Source organism: Natator depressus, chromosome 2, assembly GCF_965152275.1.
Source record: "Natator depressus isolate rNatDep1 chromosome 2, rNatDep2.hap1, whole genome shotgun sequence".
Lineage (NCBI taxonomy): Eukaryota > Metazoa > Chordata > Testudines > Cheloniidae > Natator > Natator depressus.
Window position 1 is genome coordinate 110,092,252 of NC_134235.1, and position 17,752 is coordinate 110,110,003.

General features: G+C 43.0%; 1 protein-coding gene across 5 annotated transcripts in view; it reads left to right on the forward strand.

Annotated features, from left to right (window-relative positions):
• Positions 1-10,175, forward strand: part of GFOD1 (Gfo/Idh/MocA-like oxidoreductase domain containing 1) — a 115,474-nt gene extending 105,299 nt beyond the window's left edge. For 3 of the 5 annotated variants that reach the window (XM_074944862.1, XM_074944860.1, XM_074944861.1), the window contains one exon: positions 7-10,175. In XM_074944862.1, the coding sequence (XP_074800963.1) occupies positions 63-926 (864 nt within the window). In that variant the 5' untranslated portion in view covers positions 7-62 and the 3' untranslated portion in view covers positions 927-10,175. The remainder of the gene's footprint in view (positions 1-6) is intronic. The other 2 variants (XM_074944857.1, XM_074944859.1) reach the window with 1 other exon arrangement.
• Positions 10,176-17,752: the final 7,577 nt, after the last annotated feature.

The window sequence follows — 17,752 nt, forward strand, 5'->3', positions numbered from 1 at the left end:
TTGCAGGCATTGGAAAAAACGTCATCTGTGACCGAACAGCAACTCCCCTGGATGCCTTCAGGATGATGTCTGCGGCCCATTATTACCCCAAGCTCATGAGCATCATGGGGAACGTTCTCCGCTTCCTGCCTGCCTTTGTGAAGATGAAGCAGCTGATTCAGGAGGGCTATGTGGGGGAGTTGCTGGTGTGCGAGGTGCAGGTGCACAGCGGAAGTCTGCTGGGCAAGAAGTACAACTGGAGCTGTGATGACCTGATGGGGGGTGGGGGTTTGCACTCGGTCGGTACCTATATCATCGACCTCTTGAGCTTCCTCACCAGCCAGAAGGCTGTGAAAGTCCACGGGCTGCTCAAGACCTTTGTGAAACAGACAGACCACATCAAGGGAATACGTCAGATCACCAGTGATGACTTTTGCACGTTTCAAATGGTTCTTGAAGGCGGGGTGTGCTGCACTGTGACCCTCAACTTCAATGTCCCCGGGGAATTCAAACAAGATATTATTATGGTAGGTTCAACTGGACGACTGATTGTAATAGGCACTGATCTGTATGGGCAGAGCAACAGCTCTCCTCAAAGAGAGCTCCTTCTAAAGGACTCTATGCCAGTCAGTAACTCCTTACTGCCTGAGAAGGCCTTCAGTGATATCCCATCCCCATACCTTCAGGGCACTATTAAGATGGTGCAGGCCATCCGGCAAGCATTTGAGGACCAGGATGACAGGAGAACCTGGGATGGGAGGCCCCTCACTATGGCTGCGACTTTCGATGACTGCCTGTATGCCTTGTGCGTAGTGGACACCATTAAAAAGTCAAACCAACTAGGGGAATGGCAGAACATTGCAATCATGACAGAAGAGCCAGAGCTGAGCCCTGCGTACTTGATCAGTGAAGCCATGCGTAGGAGCAGAATGTCTCTGTACTGTTAGCTTCACTCAGGTCTTAGAAAGGAATGGAAACAACACAGCTCTTCAAGAATAATTCAGACAGCATAAGGATTTGGATATGTAAAAGTCTGACAACATGGGAAATGAAAATTTGATGTTTAAACCGACTAAACTAGTTGGTGTCTCTATACGACGCTGATGGGAGCATTAGAAATGCCTCAGCTAGACGGATGGAAATGAGAATTGTTTAAGGGCTGACATAAATAACTTGTGTTACCTGTTTAGCAGCAGTATTAACTGGCTGGATAGCGAGATATCATGGAAACGGTTGTGTTTACTGTGAAAGTTCAGGAAGATCCTTTTTGACTTACCTGTCCTGCCAGAGGGCTGTGAAGGCTCTGTCATGTCAGAAAGTCTCCTGTGGCATCTGACGTGAAGAGTTCCCACCATGCCAGCTGACAACACCACACTATACTACTACGTTACTAACCAGTGCATAGAATAATAAGACTTGTTGTGACCAAGTGTCCCGTGACCTGGACAAATTTGGCAGCTCAATTTTCATAGCTTATTCTGAGGTGTGTGTTTTTTCTTGTTTTTGTTTTTGTTTATAACGCAATTAAGTAGGGAACATTGTGGCTTTTGTAAACAAGTCAGTCTCCAGCAGCAGCTCATATAAGTGTGGGGGATGGGGAAAGCATTCTACAAGTTCATGTTAAGCTTCAATGTTAGATGTAAAGATGTGCTCATAAAAACGGGTTGTGCAAAACCTTCATCAGCAACATCCAGGCCACGTGACACTCGTCTGATTTGGGATTTGTTACACCGCCAAAACTTGGGCCAGGTTTACAGACTTTCCTGTGAGCGTGGGATTGAGTTCTCAGTGAGCCGGGCTTGAATTATGGCGGAGAATATACAAAACTAAGTGGGCTTCTACCCAAGAGCTATGTTTTGAGTTTTTGTGTTCTTTTAAATGTATGTGAACCTCAACCTAAAAGAAAAAATCTGCACCAGCCACCAAGTTCCACATTGCTCAGCCCACAAGCTTTCAGCTTCTGATGATGGAGGGTCTGAATGAAAAACCACAACGAATGAGAAAAATTCTTATAGATTTTCAGGGAAAAAAGTAAAAATCTCCTTACCTGCCTAAAGTCAGCAGCCACAGGTACTGTGCTGACTGTTCCCTTTGTCACCAATGCAGGAACAGACAAGTGGTCTCTTGTTTAGTTATCCTCTTTGTCTTTAATGTATTAGGCCCTGCTCTTGCAAACAATTTATGCAGATGCTTGTAAACTGTCCTGGTAAGCTCTGTGGCACTCCTCTTATGCATTAAGCTACTCATGTGTTCATGAGTTTGCAGCATCGGGGCTGCAGCTTGAAAAATAACACAACAAAATGTAATCCCCAAAAGAATACAAAGCAAAATTACATTTGTCTTAAACTGTAGCAAAACCACTTGTTTTGGTTAATCTGATGGGGGACAACCTCTTACGAGATTTATGTTTGCTATAAGGATTGAGAAAGAAATTTTGAACCTTTTTTCTCAGGGATGCCAGGTCAGTATACTAATTGATTGTTTAGATTTTAAAAATTATGACTCTTTAAATTAAAAAAAAAAATGTTTACAGCTCTGTCATCTTTATGGATGCTTAAAGCTCCCTTAGGAATCCTGCTACTGACCCCTACCTTATTACCTTGTTCTCTTGACTGCCGTGGTCTAGGCTTTAGTGCTGCATTCACTGAACTGGGAGAGCAATGTTAAGTACAAATTTTATTTGAAAAAATATGTAAAATCCTAGATATTTGTGAACTTTCATGACTTCTTCCCTGAGATCTATAAATAGCATGAATGATGGAGGAAAAAGGTCACAAAATTTGTTTAAAATAATATTGTGAAATGAATCAGTCGATTGGATGATTACTGTTCGACCAGCTCTAGCAATTGTATCTGTTGTTTACTGCTTCTGCTATGGCCTTGGGCAAGGATGCAGGGCTTCTCCTGCTAGGATCTCAAGTTTGTATTTTTTTTTTCCAGTTGTTTAAAATTATTCCTTGGAAAATAGTTGTCAGTTAAGCAATTAAGCAAATAGGAAATAACCAGAATTATAACCATCGTTGCATGCAACACTATTCCTTTATTTAAATAAACCTGCTATCTCACACACACACCCACCCACCACAGAGGGACAGTCAGATCAAAAACTAAATCTCTCTTAGCAAAAGAATGATATTAATCAGAGAGGGTCAAGAGACATATATTGATTTTTTTTTAATGCAGTATGGTATAATCTCCTTACTGAGGACAAAGGTAGAGTCATGGATGCAGGATAATGTGGATGACTAAGGGACAGAAAAATCAATGGCAGGGAGCTAGATATGATAAACCAAGTCTGATAAAAGAAAACACCATCCCAAACTATAGCCGAAAAACCTGAATTAAATCTGAACCAAAATATTTTTTAGTTTCTCTTCATTTATTATTTGCATTGCGATAGAGTTACAGAGCTCCAGTCGTGGACCAGGACCCCATTGTGCCGGGTGGTGCACAAAATTTAATATCTTGGCCATCTATATTTTTAACGTTTGTGCCTCTCTGCAGTTTTATGGTTCTGGCTGAAAGTATAAGTGCTAGAATCCTGGGCCTTGTTCCTGCAGTGAGCTCCATGCAGGCAGAATGCAGAGTCCTATTGAATTCAATCTTTCTGTCCCTGAGCTGAAAGCTTTCAGGTGGTGTGCATCACCCTTCCTCTCCTTAGCCTTATTGGTTCAGATACTGCAATTCACAGAGTTTAACTCTAACTGGGGTGGCAACTGGTGACTGCTTGCAGTCAGGATTGAATGAAGTTTTCATAATTTCCAGGATGTAAAGTGAGATGAAATACTGCTGTCTGGGCAAGGATTTGGTAGCATCAGATATAAATATATTAAACTGCCATCTGAATGAAAGGAACAAGTGACTAGTTTATTTGTAGAATGTGTCATAATATTCCAGTAAAATTATGACTTACTCTATAATAGGGCTATTTAGATTTGCAGTATCAAACCCTCATTATTTTTTGGGACAGTTTGAAGTACCTTAAGCTGAATGCTGCAACTGGCCCCTGGAGTTCACATCACATTTAAGAATTTGGCCAACGGTTAAAAAAGGTTTACAGTATTTAATTTAAAAGAGTCCCTGGTACTTTACCAATGTATTTGGAATAGCACTTTTAATGCTGCTCTTTCTCTAGTGCCACAAGATTTGAGCTCCTGCTAGAATTGGTCCAGACCCAGTTATTCAAATCCAGGCTACTATTTAATGTACAATAGCCCAGAAGTAACCTTGTGCACTTGCTAAATCAAAGATAGTCTTGTTTTCTAGGGCTGCTGTTGGAGAGGCTCTTTCCTTTGCCATTCGTTACTTGTGTACATGTGATATTAAAAATTGTGATCTGCCGCAAAAGAGTCAGAGAGCCAAAGCAATCCTCATTAAGAGGCAAGTTATGCCTTGCAGTGAATTCAATAGAAAGACTCCCATTGACTCCGTGTGGAATTGGATTTGTCTCCAAGTGAACTGTTTACCTCCAGGTAAATGGAGGGCAGCCCCTCCTCATGTCCCTGTGTAGCATCAAGGCACAATTTCAGTCCTTCCATGTGCCCCATAAGTTTCAAGATACCCCAGGTGGGTGAGAAGGTGGGTCCATGGCCCTGTATACACCAGCTAGCAGAATAAGCTGGCCATGCAAGTGAAGTATACTATATCTCCTGGACGTGTGTAATAGGTGCACTCCACCTGTGTGTCAGGGAGCTCAGGAAGGAGTCATGTTTTCCCAAGGGCAAAATTCCTCTGAGAACTCCCCCTGGAGCTGTGCCCCAATGCAGGGCTCAGTTAAACCCTAAACAATATTAGCAACCTCAAGCTTTGGGCTTTCCCTTATCTCATATCCTGCACATGGCTAGATTAGTAGCATTCAACCTATATAGTTAGAAAATACCTATGTATAGATAATACATTCTTACCCAGGATCCCTATATGGCATAGAGTCAGTGCATGCATAGACAAGCTCAGATTCAGCATGAGTTTCGGCAGAACCTTTGGCTGAAAGCATGAGAAATTCCTGTCTAGCTGGCTTAGGGCAATCAGAGGCACTCTCCACTTTGTACTGACTTTCTTTTTCTTTTTCTCATCTCTTCAATAGCTTTTGAATTACAGTGACCACAGAAAGAAGGGGTATCCCTATCTCTGCTCCACATTGTCCTGGCATATAAACTATTCAATTCTGGCATTATTCCGTTTATTTTTATGTCCTTACAACTATAGCAAAAACCCTTTTACAACTAAAAATGACTGTTCTGACAAAAATTAACATTATTCTTAGTTGATTTTATTTCACAACAAAAGACAAACTTAGCATCCGATGAAGTGAGCTGTAGCTCACGAAAGCTTATGCTCAAATAAATTTGTTAGTCTCTAAGGTGCCACAAGTACTCCTTTTCTTTTAGCATCTCCATTGCGTCTTTGCAGAGATCCATAAATTACTACTGACAGCAATGCTTGTCACTGGAAGTTTTTAGCCCTGGACTTCTATATGTTGTTGTAAGTATAATACACTGAGTGTAATCTGTTTACTGTTCATTTCTGTACCTATAAGAGTTTAAAAGCATCTAGCAGACCTTGGGCTTTGTGCAGCTATTTAATGCATTGTCTTAACACTCTTACCTCCTTGATGGGCAAGTGACATGCCTTAAATAGCTGAAAAGCTCAACACTGCACTGTTTGACCTCTAAGGATGGCTTTTGGGTATTTAGGACTAGCTGTGAGATGGCAGGCTTATGCAGAATAGCAGGTTTTCTTGTTCTTGTTAAAATTGGAAGCAAAATCTGTAAACTTTGTAGATGAAGTATGAATGAATAATCTTTAGTCCCGTTCACTTAAAATTCTCTCCTTGCTGTGGATTTCTTAACCGACAAGGTATATTCCATTGAATAACAATGATGTCCAAAAACACCCACCCCAAAATCCCCACTTCCTTCCTGCATGAAAGGAGGAATTTTAAATAGATAGGACTGTACATAGGGCTGCATTCATGAACCCATCCATAACTGAACTGTCTCTAAGTCTCTTTCTTGCTGCTGCTCTGATGCCAAGCATTTGAAACACAGAATGACCAGGATTGTGGTAACAAGGAACCTGAATTGTCTCTTCTTTTGAAGAGGATGTTGCCTCTAAATCAAAATAGTCATTGTGGCCAGATCAGCACTGAATTAGTTTTAATTGGGCCAGATTCAGTCCTGGTATAAACAGGTACAATTCTATAGATTTGTATTTTCAGAGTCTGAATTTGACCCAGTGTGTTTCACTCATATATTGCCATTGTTCTGTATAGGAACTCTGGTTGATTACATGGATTTAGCTATAGATAATCCAGGTTCTCCACTTCTGATGCTGCAGTGCTACCTATCATCTTTAGAAGCACTAAAATAAGGATTAACACGTTTACCATATGGTTTATATGGTTTTACAGTCCTTCCCACAGCCTTCTTTCTTTTTAACCATCAGTCAGGCCCACTGATATGGACCTTCTTTCTCATCCCACTGCAGGCCATCAAGACAGGTATCTGTTGAGAAAGGCATCTTTTGCTTCCTCATCAGTTTTGCTCTCACTCTGTATAACACAGGGTAGGTCAGGTGGCTAATTGCTGATTTGAAGCTAATCCCAAAGCAAAAAATTGCATGAGTAAAAATCCAGTGAGTTCAAATAAATTACATTCCCATTGCCCAGCTAGGACAGACAGTAGCTCGCTGCTATGCCTGGTTCATGAATGGTGCCCATTGCTTCTCTCTGTACTGTCTTGTTGGGTTTTTTAAATCTTAAAAGCAAAAGTATCTTCAGTTTGTTGCTATATCAATATTAAATATATTTATTTTGTTTTTCAAACACAAATGCAAAGTGTGCGTGTGTATATATATATAAAAGTCAGTGCATGGACATATGTACAGTAGATATTTTAAAGAGCTATTTATCAAGCAAAACTAAGTGTTATAAAGTAAACAGAGTCTATATTTTATATATAATGTAGATAGCAAAAAAATAGTGTTTAAATTATAGTAGGACTTTTTTTTTTAAAGAAATGGACAGTTTGACGGTTCTAGCATTTTAACAGCCAAACTACTTCGTAAGGAAGCTGCCTACTGTGTTTCTCAGTTGCCACAATATCTGTCTCTTCTCCTGGAAGGTGATGTGCATTGTTAATTTTATATTGCTTTGGGAATGTAGTTAGTTATACTCAGCCAACTGGTATATGCTGCTTAAAACATGGTTTCTGGCTGTTCTGCATATTTGCATTGGTGGAATAAAAGGATCCTAAACGGCAAATAAAAACATAAAAGGAGATGATTCCAGCTGTCAGCCATTTTCCCCCCGTCCTCTTGTGTTTTGTGCAGTGAAACAGCATCAGTTATTTCTGTCTTCTGGTGTGATTGTTAAGTTCAGCACGTCTGAGCAAAATACACAAGATTGGTGCTTGAGGTGATTGTGGGGTTAGGGAAGGGAGCAGTAGATATTAGAAGGTTTAACTTTGTAGCAAGTTTTTGAACTGACTCCTTCTGGAATGATTTAACCTGGAGAAATGTTCTTGTGTTTGCAGAAAGACACTTTAGGACAGGGTAGCAATTTAAACGCCCTGGTAGTCCTATCCCATGTCTGGATGTATAGCCCCTGTCCAAGGTCTGCCAGAAAACGGGTTTCCTCTCTCTCTCTCTCTCTCTTACAAAGGAAAGAACCACATTTGCACAATCCACAGGGATTTGCAAGGTACTAGTGTTCAGCAAGCAGTGAGGAATTTGTAACTTTACAAGACCCATTGTGTTTTTCTCTTCAAGGAATAGGGTATTTTTCATAGATTCCAAGTCCAAAAGGGACCATTGTGATCATCTAATCTGACCTGCTTTTAACACAGACCACAGAACTTCCCCAAAATGATTCCTAGAGCAGATCTTCCAGAAAAAACATCCAATCTTGGTTTAAAAATTGCTAGTGATGGAGAATCCACCACAACTCTTGGTAAATTGTTCCAATGGTTAATTACCCTCACTGTTAAAAATGTACACCTTCTTTCCAGTCTGAATTGGTCTAGCTTCAACTTCCAGCCACTGGATCACGTTTTACCTTTCTCTGCTAGATTGAAGAGCTCATTATCAATGTTTTGTTCCCCCTGTAGGTACTTATTGACTGTGATCAAGTCACCCCTTAAACTTCTCTTTGTTAAGATAAATAGATTGAGCTCTTTGAGTCTGTCCCTATAAGTCCTGTTTTCTAATCCTTTAATCATTCTCGTGGCCCTTCTCTGAACCCTCTCTAGTTTATCAATATCCCTCTTGACTTCTTTCAGTTTGCAAATGTATTCTTTACATTTTCTTTTGTTTGACAGTAAAGCACACCAAAAAGGTGTTAAAACTCTGCTCTGTCAGACCTGGCCCACTTCTCAACCATAAATACAGTGCAGTTATTCTGATGCACTTTTAAATCCATTGCAGTGTGGAAGCTCATTAATGATAACATCACCATGTGTGGCCAGACTTGTACCGGTATTTAGGCACCTGAAGAAGCAGATAGGATCCTGAAATGCCTAGGCAACTTTGAAAATCCCACTAGATGCCTATTTGCTTGCTGAGGCACCTAAATACCTTTACAAATCTGGCCTACTGAGTCTTTCATCTTAAAGGGTCCCAAAGTGCTATGTACTGTATATAAACTGTGTGTGTGTGTGAGGGCAATCACTTCACTCATCAAAGTACAGCCACCCCGGGGGGAGGCTAGGGTGAACCACAACCAGTTAACACCTTTAAAATGTGTGAAAACCTACCTACACCGGTCGCATTTATAAATATCACATTATCACATTAGCTAATACATTTTTTTAAAAACCACCTTTTTCTCCTAGTCTAAACAGAGCAAAGATGCAAAGCAGTGTAAAATCAATATCTTTTGAATGTTCTGTTTTAAATATTGTTTGCCCCACGTAGGCCAAAATATCACTACATTGGTCAGCCAGCCTTGCAGAATGCTGCCTCCCACAGTAGTTGCACAAGGCTGAAATTTACATCTCGTTCCTTCCCAACAATTTCACATAAACCTGAGACCTACTTTTATTTCTGCGGTAAAAACTAATTAATCCTTGTACAACTGTGCCCTGGGAGAAATTAGCATGAAAACAAGTGCCAAAGATACAGTGGGATGATTAGTGTAAGCATACAATATATAATTATACAGGTGCGTCTGAATACAACCGTAAATCTAAACAAAATTCCATGCTAATGAAGCCTTTTAAATACTAAGGCCAGCGTGTTCAAAGTTGGGTTGGTAAAGTTTGACGTCTAAATCCATATTTAGGAACCTGCTTTTCAAAGACTTTTGAGTGAAATCAGTGGGAGCTGCCAATGCTCATCACCTTTGAAAATTAGGCTGCTTATTCAGGTGCCTAACTTCAGGCAGTTAAGTCTGAAAGCTTTAACCTGTACTCACGCTATCCAGCCAAGGTATCAAAAACAACCAACCAAACTTGAAACTGATGTTTAACTTTTTAGAATAATTAACTTTCTGCTGACACTCCAGTAAGTGTTCTCCAGCACTAGGAGGAAAATGATTGAAAAGATGTATGTGTGCAGAAGAAAATCAAGAACGGGATAAAATGTAAATTCACAGAAAACACTGATAAATATCCCTTGCTGAACAATTTGGGATGTTTTTTAAACTGGGCCGAAGTGTCAAAGCAATGCATCGGCTGTAGCATGCTCTGTAGTATAAAGCAAGTTCAGCGGATGATATTATTTAAAGTCCTCCCAAATGATTTATTTCTCAAGAAAATAAAGGAAAAAACTCCACAAGCACAGGGGTACAGTGTGACTGCAGATTTGCGTCCATAGTGTATATCTTATTACGTGAGAGTGCAAATGTTAAATCAGAGCAGCAGTCATTCAGAACACTTTATAATTTCCTGCTTAGCTCTGCCAGGACTTGCTCTTGTGATTTATAACATCCTTGTTATTCACTGTTGTCCATCATTAGTTTTATATTTATTGTAGATAAGAAAGCAGAAGTGTAATTTGCATGTTAGTGGCTAATCTCCTTCAGTGCAATGTCAGTTTTCTTATATTAAGCTGCTGTTCTTCTATGAATATGTCTGTCTGCTTTCCCCAATCTTTCCCCCTAAAACCCAATAATATTGTATGTTCAGATTTCGGAGGGTTTTTTTTTTTAAATGGGGGGGGGGATATCTTGAGCTGCCACATACCTTCAGAGAACTATGAACCTGTTGTACATAGGTTTAAGGCACATATATGCTACCCAGTCAGCTTATTTAGCACTTATTTGAGCTCACTCCAGAAACAACTAACTTCTCATCTAAGCAAAAAAGAATAAAATAATGTTGCCCCTTTGGCCCAAGTATGTAGCCAATATTCAGGGTCTTGCAGGGCTATTTCCAGGTATATTCTTCGTTTAAACTTGTTACTTTACAAAAAGTGCATATAAAGTCTTGTTTCTCTGAACTCAGTAGAAACAACAAGAGGCAATTCCCTTGCTCAGAACCCCCCAAGTCTGCCACTTCAGTGAGCTCTATGCCCAAGAAGCCCTGTGCTTTGTCTTCCTCCCAGAGTCTCACAACACTTCCTGGCTTTCTGCTGCTTCTGACACCTACAGTCTACAACCAATTTCCTAACCCCCTGTGTTTGCAACCAGGAAAATCTGTTAATCTCTCTGGGCTCACTCTGGCGTGCCAGGCAACCTATTGTCTTGGGTCATCACCATGACTGTAGCTTTCTTACTACATGAAGGGGCTTGGTTGCTCCATTTGTTGAGCCTGAAAGAGTGGTTGGCACACCCACTGGCTTTCCGGGGTCTGTGATTCTTTGGATTCAAGACCAACTTGATAGCAGCCATGTGCCCCTTTCAGCATAATATTTTGCATTTATCTGGAACCTTCCACATGAGGATCTTAAACCTCTTTGTAAATGTCAATGATTTAATTCTCACAACATCCTTTGAGAGAAGTAAGTATTATCCTCATTTGACAGGTGAAGAAACTGAAATGTTAAATGGCTTGTCCAAGGTCACACATCAGGGACTTGTCTTCATGGCAAAGTTCACAAGTGTTGCATCTAACTTGAATCCTGTCCACACACAAAACCCCTTAAACTGAATGTAGTAATGCTTTCAACTCAAGATGACTGGCCCACCGGGGGCCATAAGCTAAAGCTTGAGTTAGCACAACTCATTAGCTCCTAACAGACTCTCTGCAATGTGGATGCAGGCTAGTGCCACTCGTGTGTTGCCAGTTCTCCAATGCCTTCTCACAATCCCCCTGCGTGCCCAGAAAGGAGAGTCAAGTTCTCCTGTAATTCACGGGGAAAGAATGCATAGAGTAACTCAGCATACTGCAGTGCAAAAAACCCTTGGACATGTCCCCAGAAGTCTCAGTGCCATACATGAGTGAGTGCAGCGCCAGTGCTGACATAGCCACTTGAGTGTTATTTCACAGTGTGACTTCTCTCATCGGAGCAAGGCTAACTAAAGAGATGTAATCTAAGGCCTGGTCTACACTACACAGGTCGACGTAAGTTGCCTTGCGGCAACCTAGTTCTGGAAGTGTCTTCACTTAAATTTGGCTCCCGATGAGGTAAGTGCCTCTCTCTACGCCGATTTAGTAACACCACCTCCCCGAGTGGCGTAGAGTCAAGGTTGATGTAATTAGGTCGACGCAGTGTCAGTGTGGACACTGTGTTGCTTATGTCAGCTGTTACTGGCCTTCAGAAGCCATCCCACCACACTGACAGTACAATCGACACAAGCGCTCCTGGTGAGGACATGCACCTTCCACACAAGCAGGCAAGTGTGCGCACACACAAGCGATTTTATAACTGTGGTGGCTGTACACTGACATAAGGTAGGTCAACATAATTTTGTAGTGTAGACATGGCCTAAGTGTAGATAACTCCAGGTATGTGTTCACTGCAGTTACCTCAAGTCTGCAGACTTAACACAAATCTCTTGCCTTCCGTTACTGTGCTTCAGCCACAAAGACTATCCTCCTTCTTTTTAATACAGTGTTGTTGTTAATTCCGCTAGTGTTTAAAGATTAAATATAAATATTTTAAATATGCTAATGACTCTTTTATTGGGTACATACAACAGCTTACAAAAAGCTGCAAGGATTCCAGAACCAATGTGCTGAGTTCAGTGATGCTGGTATTACCAGATCGTATAAAATACTGTGTTTGTGATGAGATGCTTGGATCTCAGTCCCAGTGCTTGAAAGCTGATCTGTTGAGATGTTCTGACATCTTTTTTTTTGTTTAAAATGGCCTCTTTTTGCATCCATTTCTCTTAAGACTTCTGTTTGTGGTTTCACAACTGCAAAATCAGTGCTCCAGTTGATCTTGCTGCAGTAGTAATGGAAGCCAGGCCCCTTCTAACCGTACCAATTCTTAGGTAGGACTAACTCCCCTTGTCTGGCCGCTGGTGGGCTAGCCTGCTGGAGAAAGGGAGGAAACAGGCTGGCCAACAGACCCAGGGGTTGAGTCATCAAGGATTGAAGAAAGCTCGCAGCAGAGTTTGACAAACAGTGTATTAAAATACTGAGCATTTAAACATGAATGACTCTGCACACAGTGCTCCATTGAGATGGGAATAATCATACTTGCCTATTTTGCAGATGGCAAAGCTGAGGCAGAAAAGTTATTTATCTTGTCTGAGGCCATAGGGAAAGTCAGTATGATCGCTTGGTTTAGAATTCCTAAATTCCTCGAGTCTCCTGCTCAAATGATTAGACTTCATCTCTACCAGTGATTCAGTCATCGGTGACACACACACACATGGCCTATATTGGCTGAAATTTCACAGTCAGGCTCAGCTGTGCTGTCAGTAATACTAGTGCAAAGACCATTTATGAAATATTAAATTTAGGGCCTGGATCAGACCCTATTTTATGTGTTAAAAGCCAAATTCAAGAAGAATGATTCAGAATTGTTCTTTCTTGCAGTTTATCATTATGAAATGTACATGCAACTTTAATGTCTTTCATTTTAAACTAGACACAAGCTCAACTGGTCTGTGTTTTTATGTAATAGGATGTTTCCCTGAAATGATTCCTACTGTGTCACCCGTGGGAGTAAGAGATTCACAATCTGGCCCACAATGAAAGACTCAACAAACAAAGAAACCAGTCTCTTACTAATAATTTGCATTCATGTTGTACTTTTCATCATAGGATCTCAATTGCTGCTGGTATATATTATCCTTATTTTAGACATTGGACAATGAAGGACAGGGAGGTTAACTGTCTCACCCAAGGTCACGCAGCAAGTCAGTGACAGCTGGGAACAGAAGCCTGGTCTAATTTCCACTCCCTTTACTCATGCTCCCTAATCTAATCATAATTAAATATAATTAATAGAACACATATAGTTATAATACATAATCCATTTCTAATATGCTGTAGTATATGAACACTAGCATGTTAGGAGTGCCTGGGCATGGTTTTTGTACCATTTTAATTATATCAGTTTAGAAAAGTGCTTAAAGGTGGTAGCTCTACTGACACAATCACCTTTATAGAACTGTATGATTTGCATAATTGTGCCCACACTAAGGCATTGCACCCAATTAACTGTATCAGCTTCTAAACCAATATAGTTAAATTGGTACAAAAACAAGGTGTAGATCAGCTCTTACTTAAAGGAATAATCAGTATGAACAACTCCAGCTCAGTTACCAAAACCGAGAAGTCCCATAGGCTACTAGAATAACAGATTTAAAATGATAAGTAAAGAAACAAACATCGGAGTCTGGAGACATAGGAGAAGTATTTCTCCCTGCATCCTGCAGTGCATTCTATTCATTTTGGTGACTATTTCTATTCAGAGGTCTTTACTGAACCCTCCAGTGATTTACAACTGCACTGTTTAGATGGCAGTGGCAGCAAGCAATTATCTGGCAAGCCCGCTGACAAACACCCCAGGGTAATTCTACATGTCTCTGGGGATGCTATTCTGTGACTTTCACAGCTCAGTATTATGCTATAAACCAACAACCAGCAGGTAAGCTGTGCTAACAGAGCTGTTAATGATCAAGGGAAATATGGACCTATAAAAAAACAAGCCCAGAAAATGAGGAACAGGAAAGAGGTATACAATACATTGCCCCATCACAAAATAAACATACCAGGTCTTCCAGTTTAACAGCGCTAGTTCTTTCATATTAAAACAAACCTGAGCCATGACGGATATAATTTGGAATAATTATTTAGGACCCAATCCTGCAAGTAAGTCTGCTAATACAGACCCCTGAGCCCCACTGAAGTAAATGGGACTCTGCGTGCGTGCAGGGTCCATAGCGGATCTGTTTGCAGGAAGGAGCCTTAGATGGGAAAATTCCTTGAAGATGTGAACTGTTAGGTACATGCTAAGTATTATTTTTTTTAGGATTTAATCCTTCAGCCTTTACTAACGTGAGTAATCCCATTAAAGTCACTGGGCCAGACGTTTGTGTCTGCTACAGCCCTTTTGTACAGCTCTGTTAGCACAAAGGAGCTGTAAATCCACTTTACTCTGTCTCTTGAGGATTCCCCTAGCATGCTCAAATATCCCCACGTAGCTAGCTATGTGCCAGGTGGTATGAAGTCCCTGGCATAGGGGTGTTGGCTATGGCAAAGGAAGCCTGCTTGGAGTGCAGCTGTACTTCAGTGGCCCTGGCTGTTGGAACAACCTCTTGAAGCTGTTGGCAGCTGGGGTTCACTTTAGAAAATCTCTGGCTACTCTAAATTGTGCCAAGTACTGAACTGATCCTTGGCTGGCACCAGGATCAGGAGAACCCAGAGGTGGCATAAAACCACCTTTACCTCCATTCAAATCCCATGCTGAACACAATTCAGCCAGACCCAAGAATCGGGGCCATTTGGACTACTTGCGTGAGTAAAGACTGCACAGCCAGGCGCAGAGCATTGTTGTAGTATTGTTATCTGGATAGTGCGCTCGGTGTTTCTCAAATGCGACCACCATGGCCAAATGTATCCACCAGGGGCTTTTCATGCAGCCACAGACCTCCTGGGCGGTGATGGGGGGGAGGGGAGAACAAAGAATCCCTCCCCCCTCCTCCCTCCCTCTTGCTCCTGGATGCACCGCCCTGCACCACCTCTGGAGACAGGTGGGGCACAACGTTGAAGAAGCAAGGTGAGTTCTCAACCTATGGGGATGGGGTGGGCAGTGAGGCTCAAGCTTCAGCCCTGGGGTGGTTTGTGGTGGGACTTACGGAGCCTGGCTGCGTGGACCAGGGCTCCAGACATGGGGATTTGGGCACTAACACCCTGCTCCAGCTGCAGTGTTTCTGGAGCTGACCCCCCAGCTCTCACCACGCGGCCCCAGCCTTCAGTCATGGGGCTTCAGGCTCCATCCAATCCCTGGCCATGCAGCGGCGGGCTCCAATCCCCAACTCTGGCTGCGCCGCACCAACCCCTGATGGTGGCTGCTGGCCCCGGGTGCTGAACCACAGCCGCATGCTCCAACCCCCAGCCCTCGCCACTGATCCAGGTGCTAGCCCCGGCCGCTGACCCCTAGTCCCAGCCATGCTGCAGCGGGCACTGACCCTGGGTGCCGATTTCCCAGCCCCAGCTGCTGACCCACAGACCTGACTGCAGGTGGTTGGTGCTGATCCCCAGTCCTGGCCGCTGACCACGGGCCCTGGCCCTGGCTGCCAACCCCTAGCCCCTGGCGTTCAGCAGTGGGTTTCAAGCCTGGGCCTCGGCAGGTGCCAGCCCCAGTTGCAGACCTCTGGACCCTGCCATGTGGCAGCGGACGCTGGCCTCTGGTGCAGATCCATGGTGGTGGGCTCTGATCCCCGGCCTCAGACACTGATCCTGGATGCTGAGTCGGAGCGCTGGCTATGTGGCAGCAGCCGCTGGCCCCAGGCACCGATCCCCAGCCCTGGCATGAAGCAGCGGGCGCCGACCTCGGGCTCCAGTGGTGCTAGTCCCAGGTGTCGACCCCGGCCGTACAGCAGGAAGAGCCAGCTCCGGCCATGCCGTGACAGACACTGGCCCTGGCTTCTGGCCATGCGGCAGCGGGCACTCGTCCTTGGCGCCTACCCCCAGCTCTGGCCGCAGGGCTTACCGCCCACCCCATCACTCCTGGCCCCTGCTACTTCCCCCGGCCCCACATCCATCCCCCCATTGCCCCTGGACCCCGCTACCTCCCGTGGCTCCGCATCCATCACCCCTCATTGCCCCTGTACTCCGCTGCCTTCGTGGCCCTGTATCCATCCCTCCATCCCCTAGGCCCCCATTATCTTCACTGGCTGCATCCATCCCACCAGCGCTCCGGGCCCCTGCTGATTCCACCTCCGAGCCCCCCATCCAGGGTTTCATTTGTGCTGAGGCTTGCTGAGAAAAGTGATATTAACAAACATGCATGTATCACGTTTCACAGCAGACTTACTAGCTAGCTGGGAGGCTGTAAAAAGTGATACTTGTATGTTTGTTAATATCACTTATCACTTTTCATAGCCTCCCAGGTAGCTACTAAGTGTCCTCTGAAAAGTGATATTAACAAACATACAAATATCACTTTTCACAGCATTACTTTTTTTTTGAGTCTGCAAAAAGCAACCCAAACCCTTACATAAATAAATGACAATGATTTGGACGTGTATATGGGCATATTTATTTATTTTTTCCTAAAGTCAATGAAGTATTTTAGGAAAAAGTGTCAGTGTTGTTGGGTAGAAACGGTTCAATTTATTAAGTGTACATAGTCGCCATTTTGGATTGGTAAAAGAACAACCTGTGCTCCATCTTGGCACCCCTTCTCCCTCAACTCTTTTGGTACTCTTTTTCAAGCTTGGTGCCAACGCAGAGGGAAAGGTGGGAAAGATAGTGTCACGTGATAGTAAAATTTGACCAGCAACAGGGAACGTATATAAAGGTGTGTTCAAGTGCTGAGGGTTGGTTCTTTCTATGTCTCTGGGTGCTGTGAAAACAGGTCATTCCAGTGAGGCACAGAAGTCACCCCACAGCACCAGCCTTGTTGTTAGCTATAGCCCTAAGGGAATAAGGCCGAAGGTGGACTAGCAACACCTCATAAGGTTCCTGTGGATTTACCCTCACTCACCCGTTAAACCATAACACAGTGTAGTGTCAGGTTTCAGAGTAACAGCCGTGTTAGTCTGTATTCGCAAAAAGAAAAGGAGTACTTGTGGCACCTTAGAGACTAACCAATTTATTTGAGCATAAGTTTTCGTGAGCTACAGCATCCGATGAAATGAGCTGTAGCTCACAAAAGCTTATGCTCAAATAAATTGGTTAGTCTCTAAGGTGCCACAAGTACTCCTTTTCTTTTTACAGTGTAGTGTCTGCATTCAGCACCCAGGACATCGAGGTCAAGAGTAGAAGGCAGAAGATCTCCCACTGAAGATCTACTTACCTGTCACAGAGGTTTCTGATCCTTCCACTTGTCCCTGAGGCCCTGGTTCACGTCTGCATTCCTATTCCTGTTCTTTTGTCCAGTGTCTGCAAGACATGGTATAGTCCTTTGTTATTCTTGCAAAACCCCACTGTGCAAGGGTTTGAGCTCTGGGGTTCATCCCTATTATGCTGTGTTAACAACTGAGCAGTTATTCTTTGTGGTATCTTAGTTGCAGGGACTCTAGTTTGTTGTTGCGTATCCCAATAAACACTATTTTGTTGTTTGCAACCTTAGCCTGCCTGTGTATTAACTACACTAAAACACCGTTGATAGATGTGGAGGGGGGGTAGAATACTGCAGATAGGCCATCTTCTGTGAATTGTCTTGGGCTAACAGTGTGGCCACCAACAAGAGTTGTACATGGCAGAGGGGCATT